The sequence below is a fragment of the Vipera ursinii genome, assembly GCF_947247035.1.
Source record: "Vipera ursinii genome assembly, chromosome: 1".
NCBI classification, from domain to species: domain Eukaryota; kingdom Metazoa; phylum Chordata; class Lepidosauria; order Squamata; family Viperidae; genus Vipera; species Vipera ursinii.
The window spans coordinates 88,961,485-88,981,618 of record NC_139512.1 but is presented as its reverse complement, the minus strand read 5'-3'; the positions used below and the strand labels follow the sequence as shown (position 1 = coordinate 88,981,618).

At 41.3% G+C, this 20,134-nt stretch overlaps 1 protein-coding gene across 1 annotated transcript in view; it reads right to left on the bottom strand.

Annotated features, from left to right (window-relative positions):
• The window catches only part of SLC17A6 (solute carrier family 17 member 6), a gene marked incomplete at both ends in the record, with an annotated part of 57,764 nt that overhangs the window by 11,682 nt on the left and 25,948 nt on the right, over positions 1 to 20,134 (bottom strand). The window contains one exon of the mRNA XM_083355345.1: positions 1,090 to 1,204. Within this exon, the coding sequence (XP_083211471.1) occupies positions 1,090 to 1,204 (115 nt within the window). The remainder of the gene's footprint in view (positions 1 to 1,089; positions 1,205 to 20,134) is intronic.

Below are 20,134 nucleotides of genomic sequence, written 5' to 3'. Positions count from 1 at the left end.
TTTGTGCAGGTGTGCAGGCACTAGCCACCGACCTCTGCTAGTGCCTCACACATGTGTAAATGGACCGCACAACCCGCATGGTGCTAGCTGTCTCATTTGCACAGGTGCTAGCCTCCGCTGCTAGCCCCATGCACATGTGCAAATGGGACTGCAGGCTCTAGCATGAGTGGGGGGTGAGTGCACACACTGGCCAGCCTGTCCTGTGGCCTGGTGGCCAGTCAGCCTCAGTCCAGCAGTGGGACACAGACCATAAGTTGGGGACCCCTGTCCGATATGATCACAGAATTGTAGAGTAGGAATGGATCTTAAAAGTCATATAATCTGAATATCACATTGGCATCTTAACTGCCAGTTCCCAGTTGCTTTTTGTTGCTTTTTGCTGTGTTTTCTTGTATCACTTTTCCAGTTTCTCCTGCCTCCAGATTTTGAACAAACAAAAAGTCTTAAAAGAGATTCTGTATTTGCATCACCCCATTTATGCATCAAATACCTGACCGTTTATGCCTTTCTATAGCTTATGGGATATTTTCACTTTGGAAAAGCATATTTGGGGTTACTTTCCAATGTGAGCGAGACTACAGCCTACAGCAAGTGGAGCTGTGGCCAAAATAAATTGGCTTGTGCTTGTTCAGATAGCTCATCACACCTCACAAAAGCAACATGCATAGAGAGGCATCAGACTCTCCAAATCACCACTATTTTGGACACTTAATTTGAAACAGTCCCTTCAAGTTAGTTGAAAATGCCAAGCTGGCTAAAAAAGGCAAAATTTTGACTCTTAATTTGAAATGGCCCCTTCACTTGAAGATGCTAAGCTGATTAGGAAAGGCAGAGAGAAGACAACACATAAAGAGAGTGGTGAACTGGAGGCAGTCCAGCATTGGTTGCCCAAGGCAACCGGGCTTCCTTTTCCTCTGAAGTGGTGATAGGAATTGGCTTCATTCATTCTTTTACTGCCATTGATAACCTGCTTACCCTTCCTTTAGTAGGCAAGATGTTGGAACAAAGTGTTACATTGAGGATCATAATAAAGGGAACCTGACTGCTGATTCAAGCTGTCCTAGAAGAGTTTGCACTTCAGTTCCGTACCTCAACCAGGCCTTGCAAGATTCTGACAAAGATGACACATCCAAAATGCACCCGAGCAGCAGATGGTATTAGCATGTTGAGGGTAGATGTCAGTAGTATCGCTGCACCAAAGACCCTGAAAGAAATTAATGGAATTATTGGGAACTATGCCTGAATGCTAGTAATCATGTTTACATTGTGTATAGGTCTAATAATTGATCTATATCTGTGTTCTCTATAAGACATAGATGCTGGGACTGATCCAGGTTCAAATTCCACACTTATATCTGGAAACTGGGTGAGATCCTCAGGCCAATTTACTTCACAATGTATTTGTGAATAAAATGGGAAGTGTGTTCTCTTGCACTCCAAGAGAAAAGCTAGAATATAAATTGAAGAAAAAAATAAATGCCCAAATAATTATTTCTTAAATAAATAGAGAATAATTTGGCATTAAATATTTAATATTTTCTGGTCACCCCAAATCCATCTTTACATGAAACAAGAATCTTCACTATTTAAAAAACCCAGTTGTAATAACACTTTGAGTGGTAAGATCAACTATAGTACTAATGTTGAGATAATAATAATAATAATAATAATAATAATAATAATAATAATAATAATAATAATAATAATAATAATAAAGTTGGAAGGGATCTTGGAGGTCATCTAGTCCAACCCCCTGCTCAGGCAGGAAATCCTATACCATTTCAGACAAATGGCTGTCCAGTCTCTTCTTAAAAACTTCCAGTATTGGAGCATTCACAGCTTCTGGAGGCAGGTTGTTCCACTGATTAATTCTTCTAGCTGTCATAAAAATTTCTCCTTAGTTCTAGGTTGCTTCTCTCCTTGATTAATTTCCATCTGTTGCTTCTTGTCCTGCCATCAGGCACTTTGGAGAATAGCTTGACTCCCTCTTCTTTGTGGCAGCCCCTGAGATATTGGAACACTGCTATCATGTCCTCCCTCGTCCTTCTCTTTATTAAACTAGACATGCCCAATTCCAGCAACTGTTCCTTATATATTTTAGCCTTCAGTCCCCTAATCATCTTTGTTGCTCTCTTCTGTACTCTTTCTAGAGTCTCAACATCTTTCTTACATCGTGGTGACCAAAACTGGATGCAGTATTTCAAGTGTGGCCTTACCAAGGCATTATAAAAGTGGTATTAACACTTTGTGTGATCTTGATTTTATCCCTCTGTTAATGCAGCCTGGCACTGTGTTGGCTTTTTTGGCAGCTGCAGCACACTGCTGGCTCATATTAAAGTGATTGTCCACTAGGACTCCGAGATCCCTCTCACAGTTGCTACTATTGAGCAAGGTAACCCCTATACCTCGGGTAGGCAACCTTGGCTCTTTTATGACTCATGGACTTCAACTCCCAGAATTCCCGAGCCAGCATGGTTCAGCATGGATAGCTCAGGAATTCTGGAAGTCCATGAGTCATAAAAGAGCCAAGATTGCCTACCCCTGCCCTATACTATACCTGTACATTTGTTTTTTCTTGCCTAAATGTAGAACCTTACTTTTTTCACCACTGAATTTCATTTTGTTAGATAGCACCCAATGTTCAAGTTTAGTTTCCTTTTAGTGAGGATACATAGATTACTTACAATACTTTTATAATATGTTATAGATTTACAATATATTCATATAAACTACTACAAAAGCTCCACTATATTAAGTTGAATTTCCTGTCCAGGCAAAGCTAAGCCTTCTGGACCCCTACAAACAAATCACACTCTATGAACCAGGAATTTTTATTTTCCTCTAATTTATAACTCTTTCCAAAAATTATACACACCAAATATATCTTCACAGAGACTAAAAGACCTTCAAAGCATTCCTTTTAGACATCAACCTCTGCAGATATATTAGACTGTCTATAGAGAAAAATATCTACTAATCATTACCTTGGTCAAATATCCTGAAGTATTTTAAAGCCATCAGTTATAAAAAGGAGGATGATTTCATAATAATATTTGGGGAGCATGTATTTAATCATTCATCATATCATTGTTCACTTGAGATTTTATAACTGAACATATCAAAATATGATATATTGTATTTATGCCATCTGACATAAAGGTTTTGTTTATTGGAACTTGATCTCTAATGCTGGCTTCATATGTGAATCTCATTACCTGATCTTATTAGGCAATGAAAATCTGAATGTGAAAATGCCTTTCAAGCTGTGATTAGGGGGGGAAAATAGCCCCAAAAATGTGCCTTAAAGGGACCCCGTGAACATGTTGATTTGGAAAGAGGAAGCCATTTATTTCAAATCAGTTTTCTAGTGGAGAAACTAAAAAAGTTCCTATATAACCTTGAAAGATTCACCTACAGTATTTTGCTCAGCTGCTGTAATAAACGAATAAAATTAGGAAGATGTTTTACTTTCACTTGAAACACTAATCGGAGGATGCATGCCACCAAAACAGAAAGTGCCGCTTTCAGACTGAAATGGGGGCATGTTTTAAATGATTAAGATTAAGGCAGGAAATAAGAACACATCACTCCATATGATGTCTGGTGTGGTCTGAAAATAGAATTGATATTGTTTGAAAAAGACAGACAAATAATTCAAGGCAGCTGTACCGGGAAAAGGTCACTTGGTCCATGGAGAATGCCCCACTCAAATGGAACTCCATTTTACTCTATTATTAATACATCCCAGCAAGCCTCTTTCTATATAAACAATCTCTCTCTCTCTCTCTTTCTGTCTTTAAAGAAAGAAAAAGGGAAAGGGAAAAAGACAGATTGCATATACCTATGCTTAGCAATTCCTTCTTGTTTCCTGCAATTTCTTTTCCCCTAGTCTGGCCTGAATACAATGTTCACTTTAATATGTAGATCATATTTCCTGGACAATAAACTCTACCCAAAATATACAAGGGGCTGGTTTCCAAGTATTCTATTTTTAATACATTCATCCCATGTTCTTAAGAGTCTAAGAAACTGTCTTTGCATATAAAATTATCAACATCGCAATACGGTTGAATGTTACATACACAGGCGTGCAGATATGCAAACACACCACTTATTTTAATAAACAATTGTATGACCATAAAGAGACATCAAAATATAGTCAAGGATACTTAAAATATCCATTTTTATTTTACCTGCTCCAGTTACTAGAGAAAAAAAACACATTCACGTTTGCTTGTTTCTTGCTTTTACTGGACTGATTCATTCTTTTGGTTTGGTTTTTTTAAAAAAAATAACATATTTCATTTCATTTTCTTTCACTTCTCCATTTCACAGGTTTTTCACCTAAGCTCAAACCACAAGCTTTAGTTCAGATTCCAACTCAGGGATTTACTACAGAAACTACAGATTGATCAAACTGATTTTGGACCCCCACTTTTCCTTTTATTCAAGATCAAAATCCAAAACTTCTGATATATATATATATCAGAACAGCAGTAAAACCCCACAGCTATAAAACTATAATATTAAAAAATAAAGCCATAAAATGATAAAAAAAACAACAGTGCCTTAAATTTGTCTCCAAGAAATGTCTAATTAACTCCAAAACCTCCACACCACTGTGCTGAAAATGGGCAACATGAAATTTATATCAACTCCAAGAAGGGGGGGGGAGGGAAGTTTTAAAAATGTTTTAATAATTATTTTAAATTTGCATTTGATTTTCTCTATTTTCATTGACTTTCTTAGGCTTTTTGTTTTGTTTTGTGTTCAACAAACACAAAGAATTTTCTTGCTACAAATATTTTTGCACAGGGGGGGGAATTCACTCCAAATTATAACCTTTGCACTCTAGCCACTTACAAGTCTCTCTGCAACCATTTTTATTTTTCCCAAAATGACGTAAGAGAATACAAAAAATAACGTCTGTAGCATTTAGAAAGCATCAGAAAAATTCAACATCTTAGGAACATTTAAAGAGCCTTGCATAAATTATTGGTCAGCAGATGGAGCAATTGTTCAACTAAATTCTACTTTAGGTTTACTTATCTTAGCTAACTAAAGGATTTACTTTTCCTAAGCAAGTAACATTTTTAATTTAACTATTAAGTGGAATTTCCAAATTCCAACAGCAAATGTATTTTTCCTATTATGAAAGAATAACCAGAATAATATAATGGTAATAATATTCATTGAATACATTGAATACAGGTAGTTAAACAATCAATCAGAATAGAACTGGAAGGGACCTTCAAGGTCTTCTAGTCCAACCCCCTGCTCAAGCAGGAGACCCAATACCATTTCAGTCAAGTGACTGTCCTCAATTTACAACCACAGGTTAGCTAGTTTAGTTTATTGATTAGCCCATAGGCCATATCAAAATACAGAGTTCCAACATGTAATATTAATAAAATCTTATAAAAACAATTTAAAATGAAATTGGAATAAAATACAATAAGTTAATATATAGACAAGTAAAATAAGATCAAATTATATTTCAGTATCACCCATACAATCTACCCCAATCAGTCCCAATATACCGATCTTATCCGAACCATTTTATTCAAGTACTGTGTCGTGTTAAGTGTTGTTTTCAAATTCCAGCTACATATATGTTGTTTTAATATGGGGTTCTCAATGGGTCATTCATTTAATATATGAACCAAGGTACCTGTCTCTCACTCTCTTATACAAACAACAATCAAATAGTATGTGAGCCAAGTCCTCTATCGCTCTGTAAATGCAGATACCTCCATCATATGGTATAGAATGGAACCTCCCATATCTGACTATTGTATCAAGCTGTTTGAATCTCGCTCACAATTTACAACTACAAAAATTTTCTGTGGCTAAGTCAGACATTTGTTAAGTGAGTTTCGACCCATTTAATGACCTTTCTTGCCACAGTCGTTAAGTGAATTACTGCAGTTGTTAAGTTAGTAATATGGTTGTTAAATGAATCTGGCTTCCGCACTGACTTTGCTAGTCTGAAGGTCGTAAAAGGTGATCACATGACCCAGGACACTGCCACCGTCATTAATATGAGTCAGTTGCCAAATGTCTGAATTTTGATCACATGACCATGGGGATGCCACATTGGTCATAAGTATGAAAAGTTTTTCAGCGCAGTTGTAACTTTGAATGCTCACTAAGTGAACTGTTGTAAGATGAGGATTACCTGTACAGAGAGAAACTGAAACCTTATAGCGGGAGGGGCAACCTTTGAGTCACTGTTGATTCTTGATGGCTGCCTGGAGACATCCTTGCAGTGTTGTTGGCATGAATTCAGAAGTGATTTGCCATTGCCTCCTTGCTAGGGCTGAGAGGGATGACTGAGCCAAGTTGGCTTTGTGCCTAAGGCAGGATTAGAACTCATTATCTCCTGGTTTCTAGCCTGCTGCCTTACCACTACACCAAACTGACTCTTAAAACCTCAAAAGTGCTAACAAAATGCAGAAGGCAGGTGGAAGTAAGAAATTAGATAAAGTCTAAACCAGGGGTAGCAACCTTGTCTCTTTTATGACTTGTGGACTTCAACTCCCAGAATTCCTGAGCTAGCCATGCTGGCTCAGGAATTCTTGGAGTTGAAATCCATGAATCATAAAAGAGCCTAGGTTGCCTACCCCTGGTCTAAACCGTGCTTACTTATAGTGTCCTTATCTCTTGGTTATGTCAACTCATCCTTCTTCAGGTGCCAGACATACCTACTAAGTCTTTTTGAAGAGAAAACTTACTTGGGAGCAATAGCTTTGAAAGGTTTTATGAATTGAAAGGAGGCTTGCATTCTTAATTCCATTTTGTTTCCTTATTCTGGCATGCCAGATCTCCCTTGTCCAGAGAACCATCATGGAATGGAGTTGTGTGATCAGCAAGTTCCAATTTTTTTTATTCATAGTTCCATCAAACTGGAAACAATTGTGATCTATCTGGCAAGAATGTTAGGAGAATAAACAACAACAAAAGACTAAAATTGCTATTTTTGTATTATAGAATAATGCCTTCTGCATTATTATTCACAAAAATGTGGAATCACAGTCAATTCTTTAGCTGATGTTGGCTTTTATAAGCACTGTACTCTTCCCAAGAATCTAGGATATCATAATGTATTAAAGGTAAAGGTAAAGGTTCCCCCGCACATGCGTGCTAGTCGTTTCCGACTCTAGGGGCCGGTGCTCATCTCCGTTTCATAGCCGAAGAGCCAGCGCTTGTCCGAGGACGTCTCCGTGGTCATGTGGCCGGCATGACTAGACGCCAAAGGCGCACGGAACGCTGTTACCTTCCCACCGTAGTGGTCCCTATTTTTCTACTTGCATTTTTACGTGCTTTCGAACTGCTAGGTGGGCAGAAGCTGGGACGAGTAACAGTCGCTCACTCTGCTACGCGGCACTCGGGATTCGACCCGCCAAACTGCCGACCTTCCGATCGACAAGTTCAGCGTCCTAACCCACTGAGCCACCGCGTCCCCATAATGTATTAGCAGAGGATAAATACGCATCTAAGCAGGGTGGCCTTTTGTAATTGACAGATGGAAATTTTAGAAATATTTATTTATTGGACCTTCTTATTATTACTGCTCCTATTTACATTCCTTAAAGCTGTACACCCTTCCTTCACTGAGGTCAGACCTCCCATTTATACCAGAATTCATTTACCTTTATTTGGATGGGCTACAAGTTCATAATAAAGTTTCAGAGGATGCTGTAATAGTGAAGAACAGCTACTGTATCAGGGGTCACAAAATCTAGGAAAGAAGCAGCCATGATTCTAAGACTGAATAGACACTGCCATGAGAGGGTGTATCAACATTACATCAAAGTAGTATTTGTGACATCCTTGCTGCTTTCTGAGCTTGGTTGTTTGCTTGCAGACGTTTCATTGTCCAATTAGGTGACATCATCAGTGCCATGCAGTGGCGTAGCATGGGGGGTGCAGGGGGGGGCGGCCGCACCGGGCGCAACATCTGGGAGGGCGCATTAGATGCATTTTACTTTAATTACATCAGTATTTTCATAACAAACAATACATGTGCTTAGGGGGTAAGGGTTTCTTTAACTAATCTAGTGGAAGAGACTCGAGTGCTAAAATCCACGGGTTAGGGGGCGCAGATTACTTGCCTTGCCCCGGGTGCTGACAACCCACGCTACGCCACTGGTGCCATGAGTGTGATTATGAAACTACCAATGAGGAAAACACCCCACACAGAGAAACCAAAATTGGCAGGGCAAGCTATTATTTATAATCAGGGAGAAAACCTCATACTCATTCACACTGCTGATATTATATCTAGTTGGATTATGAAAAATATGTAGTCAAAAAAACAAGCTCAGAGATCAGCAAGGACTCCATAGTTCAGTCCTGAAGTACATATATCCTCTTCTCTTAGAACAGTAATATTTACTGCAGGATATAACCCACTATAATAAAATTCTTACAGTATTTGACTTGGTAACTGAGATTCCTATGCTGACTTAATAATTTTAGAACCTGCTTACAACTACCCATCATTTTTCTAAATGCATTAAAGGGAAATAGCAGCCAAGAGGTATTAGGCATGGATGTTTTGGGACTGACCCCATCAAATTTTATATATACATAGATTTTCCCCACCCAATTTTATATGTGTAAAATCTATTGTTTGTCTGTCTCTCTTTCTATCTAATCTACCATCTCTATCTATCTATCTATCTATCTATCTATCTATCTATCTATCTATCTATCTATCTATCTATCTATCTACCTACCTACCTACCTACCTACCTACCTACAGTATCTATCATCTGTCATCTATCTATTTATCTAATTTAAAGCAGGTATTCTACATCTATCTATCTATCTATGTATCTATCTATGTATCTATCTATGTATCTATCTATCTATCTATCTATTATCTATCTATCTATCTATCTATCTATCTATCTATCTATCTATCTATCTATCTATCATCTATCTCTATATCTATCTCTATATTGGGCTATGGCAAAAACTCAGAATTAAATCCTTGCAGATAAATAACAAAGATCTTGCTCCCTCCCTACCCCCCCCTGCATTACACATTTTTATGAAGAAGAAAACCACTTTCTACATGCCACCAGGGAGGGGTGGAGGCATCTGGGTGCCCGTTCCTCTGATTAAAGCTTCTTTTAAGCCATTTTTCAAAGGATTAATACGGATAAACTGATTCCCTGGCTCCTGCTTTTAATCTAATAAAGGCTTGAATACATTATTAATTTTTGCAACACATCTGAGGCCTGCTTTTGTCAAACAAATCCCCCTCCCCCTAATCCCTTAGTGCATCATTAAGCTGTGAAAATGACTTCATCACCCATGACAGAAAATTGAAGCCTCCCCCCCCAAGCCATATGGCAAGTGAGAGTTCAGCCCCCTCTGCCAGGAAGCTGAGGCACTGCTGGACACTGGGACATCCTTTGGGCCTCACTTCTACAGCACTAGCCAAGGGCTGTGGAAAACAAGGAGCATATTTTGAAGTCACCTTCCAAGCCAAGTCTGCCAACACCTGCCAAGCAGGGCCTTCACAAGCTAATTTCCATGATACAGGCATCTCAAATGTAAACTGATCTATTGGATCCAAGGCAGCTTTGGACAGGTTTTTCTAATCACTTTGCCATTGGGTCTGTTCTAATTTACAATTACAGCCAAGCCAAATAGCATTGATGTTTCTGTCTCCATGGATCGAATGCCAGGGAAAGAGGGCGTGGGTGATTTCTGTATAGGGCAGAAGAAAGCAATGTGAGTCTCAGTCTAATCTCTCTAGCCTAATTTCAAAACCCTCCAGGTAATTCTGAAGCAGAACTGAATCTAAGAACTTTAATTCTATTTATTTTTGACAAATTTTCTATGTCACCAAAAGTTTAACCTTAAAAACGTTATGCGATCCAATGTTCTGGTAGGAGCTATCTCAGCTAGAGGCTAATATTGCTGGATTGTTATGCTAGCACAGCAGCACAGAATCAATGCCATAGAAACAGTGGCAGATATAAAGGTTAATTTTGCAATCCTAGCTTCAGCAATGCATCTCCATCCATCAGTCTGTCCTTGCCCTTCCATGATACCTTGCCATTACCCACAGAAAGAAAGCACCAGTCAATACACAGGGACAACAAGAAGAACATATAATGTCACTCAGAACAAGGCACGCATCACTCTATTTACAGCCAGAGAATAACAAAGAGTCCAAATGTGTATGCGTGTTCATAATGCAAAGGGTGGCAAGCCAGCGCAGAGGCTAACTACAGCTATGACTTGAATAACACAATCTTTGTGTATTACTTACTTAATTTGTTTCTATACTAAATGGCCCCAACAATTCGGCACATGGCAATTTACAATACTAGTAACAATCACATCATCATCATCATCATCATCAATAGTGTACCTTAGTAACAATAGTCACCCATAAAAAAGAATACAAAACAACATAGAGAAGCAATGGTGTCAATACTGAAGCAAATTAGAACAGGACTTTCTGGAGAAAGCTAAAATATAGGAAAAAATAGATTTTTCTTAGGCAACATTTATATAGAAGAAAGTAACAGAACATTTGGGAAAGAAAACAAAATGTGTTGGATCAAGAGTTCTTTCATTTAGAAATGGTCTCACTCTTTGTGACTTGGAGTTAGCATATAAAAACTATTACATATTGTCGCCTGGGGATGTGGCTACAATTCCCATTGTGACTCCACAAAGCCAACACCATCATCTCTGAATTCCTAAATATAGTATCATTGCTTTTGAGGGGGGGGGTGTTGAATGATCCAGAAAATGCCAGGGGTCCTGCTCCAGAAACAACATGAAAATTGCACAGCCACAAAGAAGAAAATAAACACTGGGGTCCAAATCAGGTGATGACTAGCCCCTTTGCTTCTTCCAGCCTCCCATTGACAGACAATTCAGAACTGCTTCCTACCTGAACACTGCAAATTTATGTGCATAAATTGGTTTGCTTATAAGATATAAATGATTGTCAGCCTTTCAAAGTGGATCAGACCAGGAAACCAATGTTATGTGGGTCAGAGCTATTTTCACTGCAAAGCTATAGCAACAGAATCTTGCAAGACTGAATATGTCCTTCCCTAACCCCCACCCCCAACATGTGAAATAGGGGTGGGCTTTACTGAAATATTTACCCTACTTTCTTGGTCTGAGCTCAGCTCAGCTCATCTGACCATCACCTTCATACTTGCCTCTTCACAGGCCTTTCCTTCAAAGCTGTTCCCTCTGTCCTTTATACTAAGTCAGCATCAATAGAATTTAATTCTCAGTACAAAACTAAGCACTACAATCATTAACAGTTCAAAGCTTTGTGGCAAGAATGTCTTTACTAACTTGCTATTGGAAGAATAGGAAACAAGGGGTCAGGCCAAGCTCAGAGATGAGACAGTGAGGTCCAATGGAGTTCAATGCTTTATTAGCTTACACTTAATGGACAGAATCTTGCTAAACTAAAGGTATAACTTTCTAACCTACCTGAGAGATTCTAGATGTGGTTAACCTAAACTTCTTCTGCCCCTTTCCCCCCCCACACACACACACTCCATCCAGCTCTGGGCTGTGCAGTCTCTTAATCTGGACCTCTTTCTGAGAAAAATCTGTGTGGCCAAAGTCTCCCCCATTGCTCTTGCAGATGCACATTCCATCACACAAGTACAGTTCCCCAGAGACAGCATCCCACAGCCTGGGAGCCAACTAGGAGAAGGCTGTTTCTCACAAATCAGAGAGCTTAAACTCTTGTAGCACATAAATCCTCAGATGGTCCTCCCTTTGTTCTCCTGAGTAACCAGAAAGATTCACAGCTGGAAAGGCAAGCCTGAAGATGATCAGGCTCTAGGCCATTTAGGACTTTTTAACAGCCCCACATAAATCACATTGCAATAATCAAGGTACAATGTAAGCAAATATCTGAATAAGTATTAGTAAGTATAGCCTGCTGTAAGGCTCAGCTTGCACACTGGCATTCCTTGCCGAAACCTTTAGCTTTTGCAAATCTAATGAGATCTGAGTTTTCAGGAATACTGTGAAACTGCTCCCCAAGGCTATCATGGGTCACTGACCTGGATGTTGAACTATAGTCCCCTTTGCACTGTGTATTGGGTACCTCCTGATTGCAAGGACCATAGTTACTTCAAAACAGTGTCCTCAAAGCCTACTCCCATCAGATGATCTAGAAGGATACTATGCCAAGGATACTGAGAGGCACAGAAAGTTTCAAAAGAACTAGCAGGGCCACATTGCCTATAACTAGCTTCCAGTTTAGCCCATCCACCAAGGCAATCTCAGTACTAGAACTCTGGGGAACCCCTGATCAAAATTGGTCCAGAAAAATCTGATTCTTTCAATTTGAATCTTGACTTTAACTACTTCTGTTACTCAAAACTGTATAGAAGTAGCAGTGCATACCTACATTCACTTTTATTTTAAATCGAGCAGTTTAACCGATGTATGGTAACTTGTGATAAGGTTGAAAGATGTCAGCATTTGATTTTTTAAAAAAGATGTTCCAACACTTAAAAACACATACACAGTGCGTAAATCCTACATGGTACTATAGCTCCTTTATTCCACCTAGTCACAGATCCAAATGTTGGATTAGTTATAATTTTGGTGGCAAGGGGAATTTAAGAAGACAGTGAGCAGCTGAAGCAGCACAACTTCTTTTAAAGTATTCTCTATGTAAGAGCAGTTTCCCACTTGACGTAATTTTTGAGAATCTGGTTCAATGGTATGATAAACTCCACCTTGATCCTAGAAGATACCAGAAGTATTAGAAACTGTTAAGCAGAGACTTTCACTGAAAACATTATATTTCTCAGTATATTGTTTTAGGAATGTATTCTTAGTCAGAAACCTACATTGATCCCAGAGTAAAGGAAGGAGTAATCAGTGTACTTAAGTGTTGGCAAACACATCACAAGGAAAATTTGGATATCAATAATAGTACAATGAAAGATTAATCCAACAGAAAATGAAATATCCAAGCTACTATAAATGACAAATGTCAAACTTTAAAAAAAAAATAAACCCAAAGTAGAACAACCTCTTCCTTAATTACTTTTAACCAACATTTACAAGCCAAAGCTTGTTTATCTATATTCCTTAAATCCATTCATAAAATATCTAACAATGGTTTTGGTTTTTGTATATTCTTACTAGGAAAGGGTAACGGCCCTATTTTATAAGCCATTTTTGTCCGTTTCTTCCAAAAATCATCCAGAAACAATAGCTGAAGACATTGCTGCTTTAAGAAACAAAAACAGAATAAACAGGTACCTGAAGCTTTATCAGTGCTTGCCCACATTCTTGCTTAAGCTAATTCATGCTGCCAACCCAAGCTGACAGTTTAATACAAGTTGTAACTTTATCCACATTTGTACCATATCATTCTTTTCTTGAACTCTGCCAGACAGATGAGAGAGCCACTGACACTTGTTCAGAAGGAAAACCAAATCTCTCAATTAATTTCCTTTGATTTACATAGAGCCACATCCCCCCAAAAGGGATGCGGTGGCTCAGTGGGTTAGGACGCTGAGCTTGTCGATCTGAAGGTCGGCAGTTTGGCAGGTCGAATCCCGAGTGCCGCGTAGCAGAGTGAGCGCCTGTTACTCGTCCCAGCTTCTGCCAGCCTAGCAGTTCGAAAGCACGTAAAAATGCAAGTAGAAAAATAGGGACCACTACGGTGGGAAGGTAACAGCGTTCCGTGCGCCTTTGGTGTCTAGGCATGCCGGCCACATGACCACGGAAACGTCCTCGGACAAGCGCTGGCTCTTTGGCTTTGAAACGGAGATGAGCACCGGCCCCTAGAGTCGGAAATGACTAGCACGCAAGTCATACCTTTACCTTTACCTACATCCCCCTATTCACATAATGTAATTTCTACACTCCCAGTGTAAGATTTTTTCTGGTACATTAATTCCTTATCTGTTTGTCTACATCACTTTCCTTGGCAGACCCAGTGCAATGCTTGAGTAACAGCCCTGTATAAGTAACATGACTGGAGAGATTGGAAATACACCTCTTCCTAAATTGCACAGTTTCTGCAAAGAATTAGATCTTTCCTCACAAAGGAAAATACACAAAGAGTGTTTCTTTTGTGATGTATTGTCATTTTAAATACCACTAAATTGCATTTGTTGAAATTATACTGATGCTCAAGCCATGTTTCCCTTTCTGATTCAAGGTCATGCATAACTATTCACTAGAAGAATCATCTAGGATACAGGCTTGAATCTGAACCTCCATTATTATTTGGGGAGCCCTTCTTTCTCTATAATGGAAATGCTCACACTTTCATCCTCTTACCCATCTTTTATGTATGTCTGTGTGGGCATCTTTGTGTTTTCTCATTTGTCCTTTAATAGAATAGGTGGAATCTGACCACCTACACAATCATGTCCTAACAATCTAGCAATAGCATATAGTGCCTACAACCAACCAACTCTTGATGGTCCAAGACTTGCCTGTGCAATCATTATATGACTTTCCAAGTCCAAATCAATCCTTATTTAAACCCCAAGCTCTTTTATTCATCAACCCATTCATGAAGTTTCAGACTATTCATCAACCCCCAACAATTTATCAAATGAACATAATTTAACAAATATTACTTTAGCTAGTAATACTACAAAACTATGAAGCCTTGGTCAGTCCTACTGATTCTTGGGAATGGGTATTAACTATTTTGGGGAACCCTGATTTAAACATATGAGTCTCCATTTCTTCTATTGGTATGCTTTTTGCTGTTGTGCCCTATTCTTCTCATTAGTACTGTATGCTGTGTTTATTCTTATAAAAACTAAACTAATTCCAGATTAGAATTTGATTAATTTTCCCATAATAAATGCTTTAAATACAGGAGGAAGGGAGGAAGGAAGGATGGAAGTGAAGTGGCTGGAACAGACCACTCAAGACAGCTGGTAACATTCAACTGATTTATTAAGACAGAGCGAAAAGGTACAGGAGCACTTGGCTATTTATAGTCTGGCGCCGGTCGTACGGTCCAATCACGAGCCGCCCTTCTTCCCGCTTTACTTCTCTTCCAATCAGCTCTGCGGCTCGTTTGACAGTTCTGCTCCTCGTGCGGCGGCTTGTGTTGTTTTGACAGCCGCGAGCTGTCAACTTGTGCGCATGCGCCAGTCCAGGAGTTTTGACAGCTGTCAAAACTCCCTCGTGTTCCGCTGTCAACGATTTACCTCATGTTCCGCTGATAATGTTAAACCTTTATGAATCAAGAATGTTAACACATAAACTGCATAACTGAACTATACACATATAATACACCCCTTACCCCTCCCCTGGATGGTTTCCGCCCCCGTGTGTTTGTTTGTCGCTCCCTGCCCATTCATAGTCTTGCAAGTAAGTTGGTGGTTTCCTCGATCGGCTGGACCGTCGTGGGGGGGCCTCGTCTTCGAGAACTCCTTCCTCCTGCGGTTGTGGCTGTGCTTCTTCGGATGGCGGAACGCTAGGTATAAAGGGGGTTAAAAGGGGTTGTTGTGATGGTGGGGGTGTGTTTTGTGGTTTGCGGATTCTTATTTGATCTAGGTGTCGTCGTAGTTGGCCGTGTGTGTCAGAGTGGATTAAGTATGAGACAGGTCCGGTTTGCTTTATTATGACGCCTTGGATCCATTTTTGGTTGTTGGTGTAATTTCTAGCCCAGATAGCTTGGCCTGGCAGAAAGGTTTGTGGCACGGATGTAGGAGGTTGTGGTTCATTAGGAGTTCTATCTGGGTGCAGTCTGTCCAATCTTGTTATTAGCCTCCTGCCCCATCGAAGTTCGGCTGGTGATTTGCCAGTGGTGGTGCCGGGTGTCGTGTGTTGGGCTAGGAGGAATTGGCTAAGGCGTCGGTGCCAGTTCCCTTTTATGAATTTATTAAGTGCTTCTTTTGTTGACCTCACCATTATTTCTGCCATGCCATTAGTCGACGGGTGGAAGGGTGCTGACGTCACCAGTCTAATACAGTTCCTCGAAGCGAACATCTGAAATTCACGAGAGGTGAATTGTGGGCCGTTATCCGAAACTATGACGTCTGGGAGGCCATGTGTTGCAAAAACTTTTCTAAGTGCTTGTATAGTGGAGTATGTTGTTATTTTATTTAGGGGTATCACCTCGAGCCATTTAGAAAAGCTATCTACAATTATTAAGAAATTCTGCCCTCGTATTGGTCCCGCAAAATCTAGGTGGATACGGGACCATGGGTTTTTTGTTGTTTCCCACTTATGGATTGGAGCATGGGGTGGTTCGCTTCTTGTTAGTTGGCAAGTATAACATCCCCCTACATGTTGTTCTATGTCTTTATCAATTCCTGGCCACCATACATAGCTTCTTGCAAGTAACTTCATTTTTACCATTCCAGGGTGCCCTTCGTGTAATGTTTGTAATGTTTGTTGTATATTTGTGTGAGGTATCACTACTCTATTTCCCCATAGAAGACAGCCTAAATGGGAGGTTAGTTCTGCTTGTCTGGTGAAAAAGGGGCGAAATGTTTCTGCTGGGCTTTTGTGTGGCCATCCAGTTGTGACCCATTGCAGAACCCTGCTGAGAGTTGAATCCTTCGCGGTGTTATCAGCAATGATTTTTGCTGTGAGGGGGAATTCTGGTAATTCCTCGATGGCCATAATGTTGCTCGCAGGGGCTGGGTCTGGGTCGTGGCAACGTATAGGGAGTCTGCTTAGGCAATCTGCATGCCCTAGTTCCTTGCCTGGTTTGTATACTAGTTTGTAGGAGTAAGCTGATAGAAAGGTTGACCAGCGTAGGATTCTAGGGGACAATATTTGCGGGGTCGTTTTGTCCCAGGTAAATATGCCTAATAGGGGTTTGTGGTCTGTGAAGATAGTGAACTGTCTGCCATACAGATAGTCGTGAAATTTTTTAACTCCGGCAACGATGGCCAGGGCCTCTCTGTCAATTTGAGCGTAGTTCCTTTCTGTTTTAGTCAGAGTCCGAGAGTAAAATGCAATGGGTCTTTGGGTGTCGTCCTGGTCCAGGTGGCTCAAGACTGCCCCAATCCCGTATGGAGATGCATCGCAAGCGATGCAGACGGGGGTGTCCTCCTGGAATAGCGTGATAGTGGAACTTTTACAAATGATGTTCTTGAGTGACTGAAAACTGTTTTCATGCACTCTTGTCCAGGTCCAGGGGTTGCCCTTGTCTAATAGCCTATGAAGTGGCTCTGCAATAGTAGCCTTGTGGGGGAGGAAGGCGTGGTAAAAATTTAATAATCCCAAAAACGCCTGAAGTTCCTGTTTGTTTTTGGGGCTGGGGGCTGCTTGGATGGCTTTTAGTTTGTCGTTTGTCGGGTGAATGCCCTGGGCGTCAATCTTATAGCCGAGGAATTCCGTAGAGGGAACTCCTATAGAGCACTTCTCTCTTTTTAGTTTAAATCCGGCCGTTCGGAATCGCTCTAGCACAGCTGACAGTCTGTCGGCTAGGATGGCTTCTGTTTCTCCGGCGATAAGTACATCGTCGAAGTAAGGGGAGACCCCGGGGATTCCCTTTAATGTTTTTTCCATAATACTTTGGAAAATGCCTGGGGCGGCCGAAATGCCAAATTGTAGTCTTGTCACTTTAAATGCTCCGCGGTGAGTGACGATTGTCTGGGCTGCCGCGGTGTCATCTGTCACCGGCAACTGCAAATACGCCTGCGTGAGATCTAATTTCGCAAAAATGGCGCCTGAGCGAATAGAAGCCAGGACGTCCCTAACTGCTGGAATGGGGTAAGAGTGGGCATTAAGTGCTAAGTTGAGTGTCCCCTTATAATCTGCGCATATTCTAATTTGGCCATTTGGTTTTAGTGGTGTTACTATGGGGGTTTCCCAACTGCCTCCGTCAGTAGGTTCTAAAACTCCAAGTTTGACAAGGCGTTCCAGTTCGTCCTCAATTTTTTGTTTGAGGGCGAAGGGGACCCGCCTGGCCCTGATTTTAATAGGCTGTATGGCGGGGTTTAAGTTAAGGGCGATGGGAGGTCCTGTGTATTTGCCTAAGGAACCATCAAAGACGTCTGCAAACTTCCTGCAGACAGTCTCAAGGTTTGATGTCTGAATGGCGTTGACGCCTGTGAGGGCAATTCCTAAAGGGCTAAACCAGTTTAACCCTATCAGATTAGTGCGATCCCCCTGGGTGACTAATACTTCTAGTGGTCCCTTGAACTTCTTGTATTCTACCCAGAGCTTAGCCCTCCCCTTGAGTTGAATTGGTGTCTTCTGGTAGTCAGCTAATTGAACTTGAGGGTTTTTTAACGGTATTGTTTTTTTACTGCGCTCACAAATTTCTCTATACGTTCTAGACGAAATTAAGGTTACAGCAGAACCTGAATCCACCTCCATGTCGCAATAGACTCCCTGTAATTTAGTTTTAATTTTTACCTTAGGGCTTAAGCTGTGTACTCCCTCCACTGTCTTCACTAACCCCTCTGAGGGCTTTCCCTTACTGGCTCGGTGGGTTATCGTACCTGGGGAAGCAGCCTCTACTTCATGCAGGTTGTCGCGGGGACGGCCTCGGCAGACGGGTTTAATGTGGCCGGTCTTGCCACAATTATGACATTTAGCGCTCCGGAAACGGCAATTTGCCCGGGCATGGTTTCCGCCGCAGCTGGCACAGGCGTTTCGTTGTTCCCTTTGGGCTGAGGTGAAATTTCTTGGACTGGGGCGGTCGTTGTTGTCGCTCCGTCTACCTTGCCTTCTCTCCATTCGGCGTTGTAATGCATCGGTGTCTGTTAGATCGATGGACTCTTCGTCGCTGAGACACGCTTCGTCCTGATGGACGCTGCTTTGGGGTTCCATTGCCGTTCGGTTGGAGGGCTTCTTGTGGTTATCTTCATACGCCAAAATCTCACGGGAGACCTGGGCGAGGGTCATCTCCGGCTTTGACGTGATTTTCTTCTTGAGACGTTCGTCCCTCAGCCCGATGACCACCTGGTCCCGAATCCGGTCCTCTAAGTCTGGGAAGTTGCAGCTTCGCGCAGCGTGCCGGACTCCCGCGATGAAATCATTTGCTGGTTCATCCGGCCGCTGCCTTCGTTGGGCGAACTGTACCCGCCAGTACAGTTCTGAACGGGCCGGCATGTAGTGCTTGCTGAGCCGGTCAACGAGTTCTGAGTATGGGACTTCAGTGATCGGCACCGGGCTGAATAGTCCGACAGCAGCATCGTAGACGGGCGGACCGCTGATGTACAGTAGTGCGGCTGCCTTGGCTCTGTCATCTGTTATTTTGCTGACGAGGAGGAATCCCTCTACCTGCCCCAGATGCGACTCCCATCGCTCGGGGTGGTGAGTGTCAAACTCCCTCACTCGTCCGAAATTTGCCATGCTGTCAGGGCTCGGTGGTCCGCTTCGCTGGGGAGTTAAAACTCCCAGTGACTCGCTCTATCGGCCGAGGATTCCCCTAGCCGTGACTTCAGCTCTGGAAGCGGATCCCACCTTCGTCGCCAGTGAAGTGGCTGGAACAGACCACTCAAGACAGCTGGTAACATTCAACTGATTTATTAAGACAGAGCGAAAAGGTACAGGAGCACTTGGCTATTTATAGTCTGGCGCCGGTCGTACGGTCCAATCACGAGCCGCCCTTCTTCCCGCTTTACTTCTCTTCCAATCAGCTCTGCGGCTCGTTTGACAGTTCTGCTCCTCGTGCGGCGGCTTGTGTTGTTTTGACAGCCGCGAGCTGTCAACTTGTGCGCATGCGCCAGTCCAGGAGTTTTGACAGCTGTCAAAACTCCCTCGTGTTCCGCTGTCAACGATTTACCTCATGTTCCGCTGATAATGTTAAACCTTTATGAATCAAGAATGTTAACACATAAACTGCATAACTGAACTATACACATATAATACAGGAAGGATTATTCTTATATATTTTACGCAAATCAATAGATTCTATATTTTTGGAAAAAATATTACCGTATATGAATGTTGAATGAGTAAATTCACCAAGAGAGCTTGAAAAAAAACCTTGGTGAATTGGTATCAGAGTAATTGACTACAGAACACATGTCTGAACTAATATGGTAATATTGCAGGACTTGTTCTCTTCTCCCTATTATTTGATTAAATGAAAAATCTTAGCCCTACTAACAGTTATTGTGTGTGCACTCAATCATGGAAAAAGCTATGGCAGTAAAAAAATATTCATATT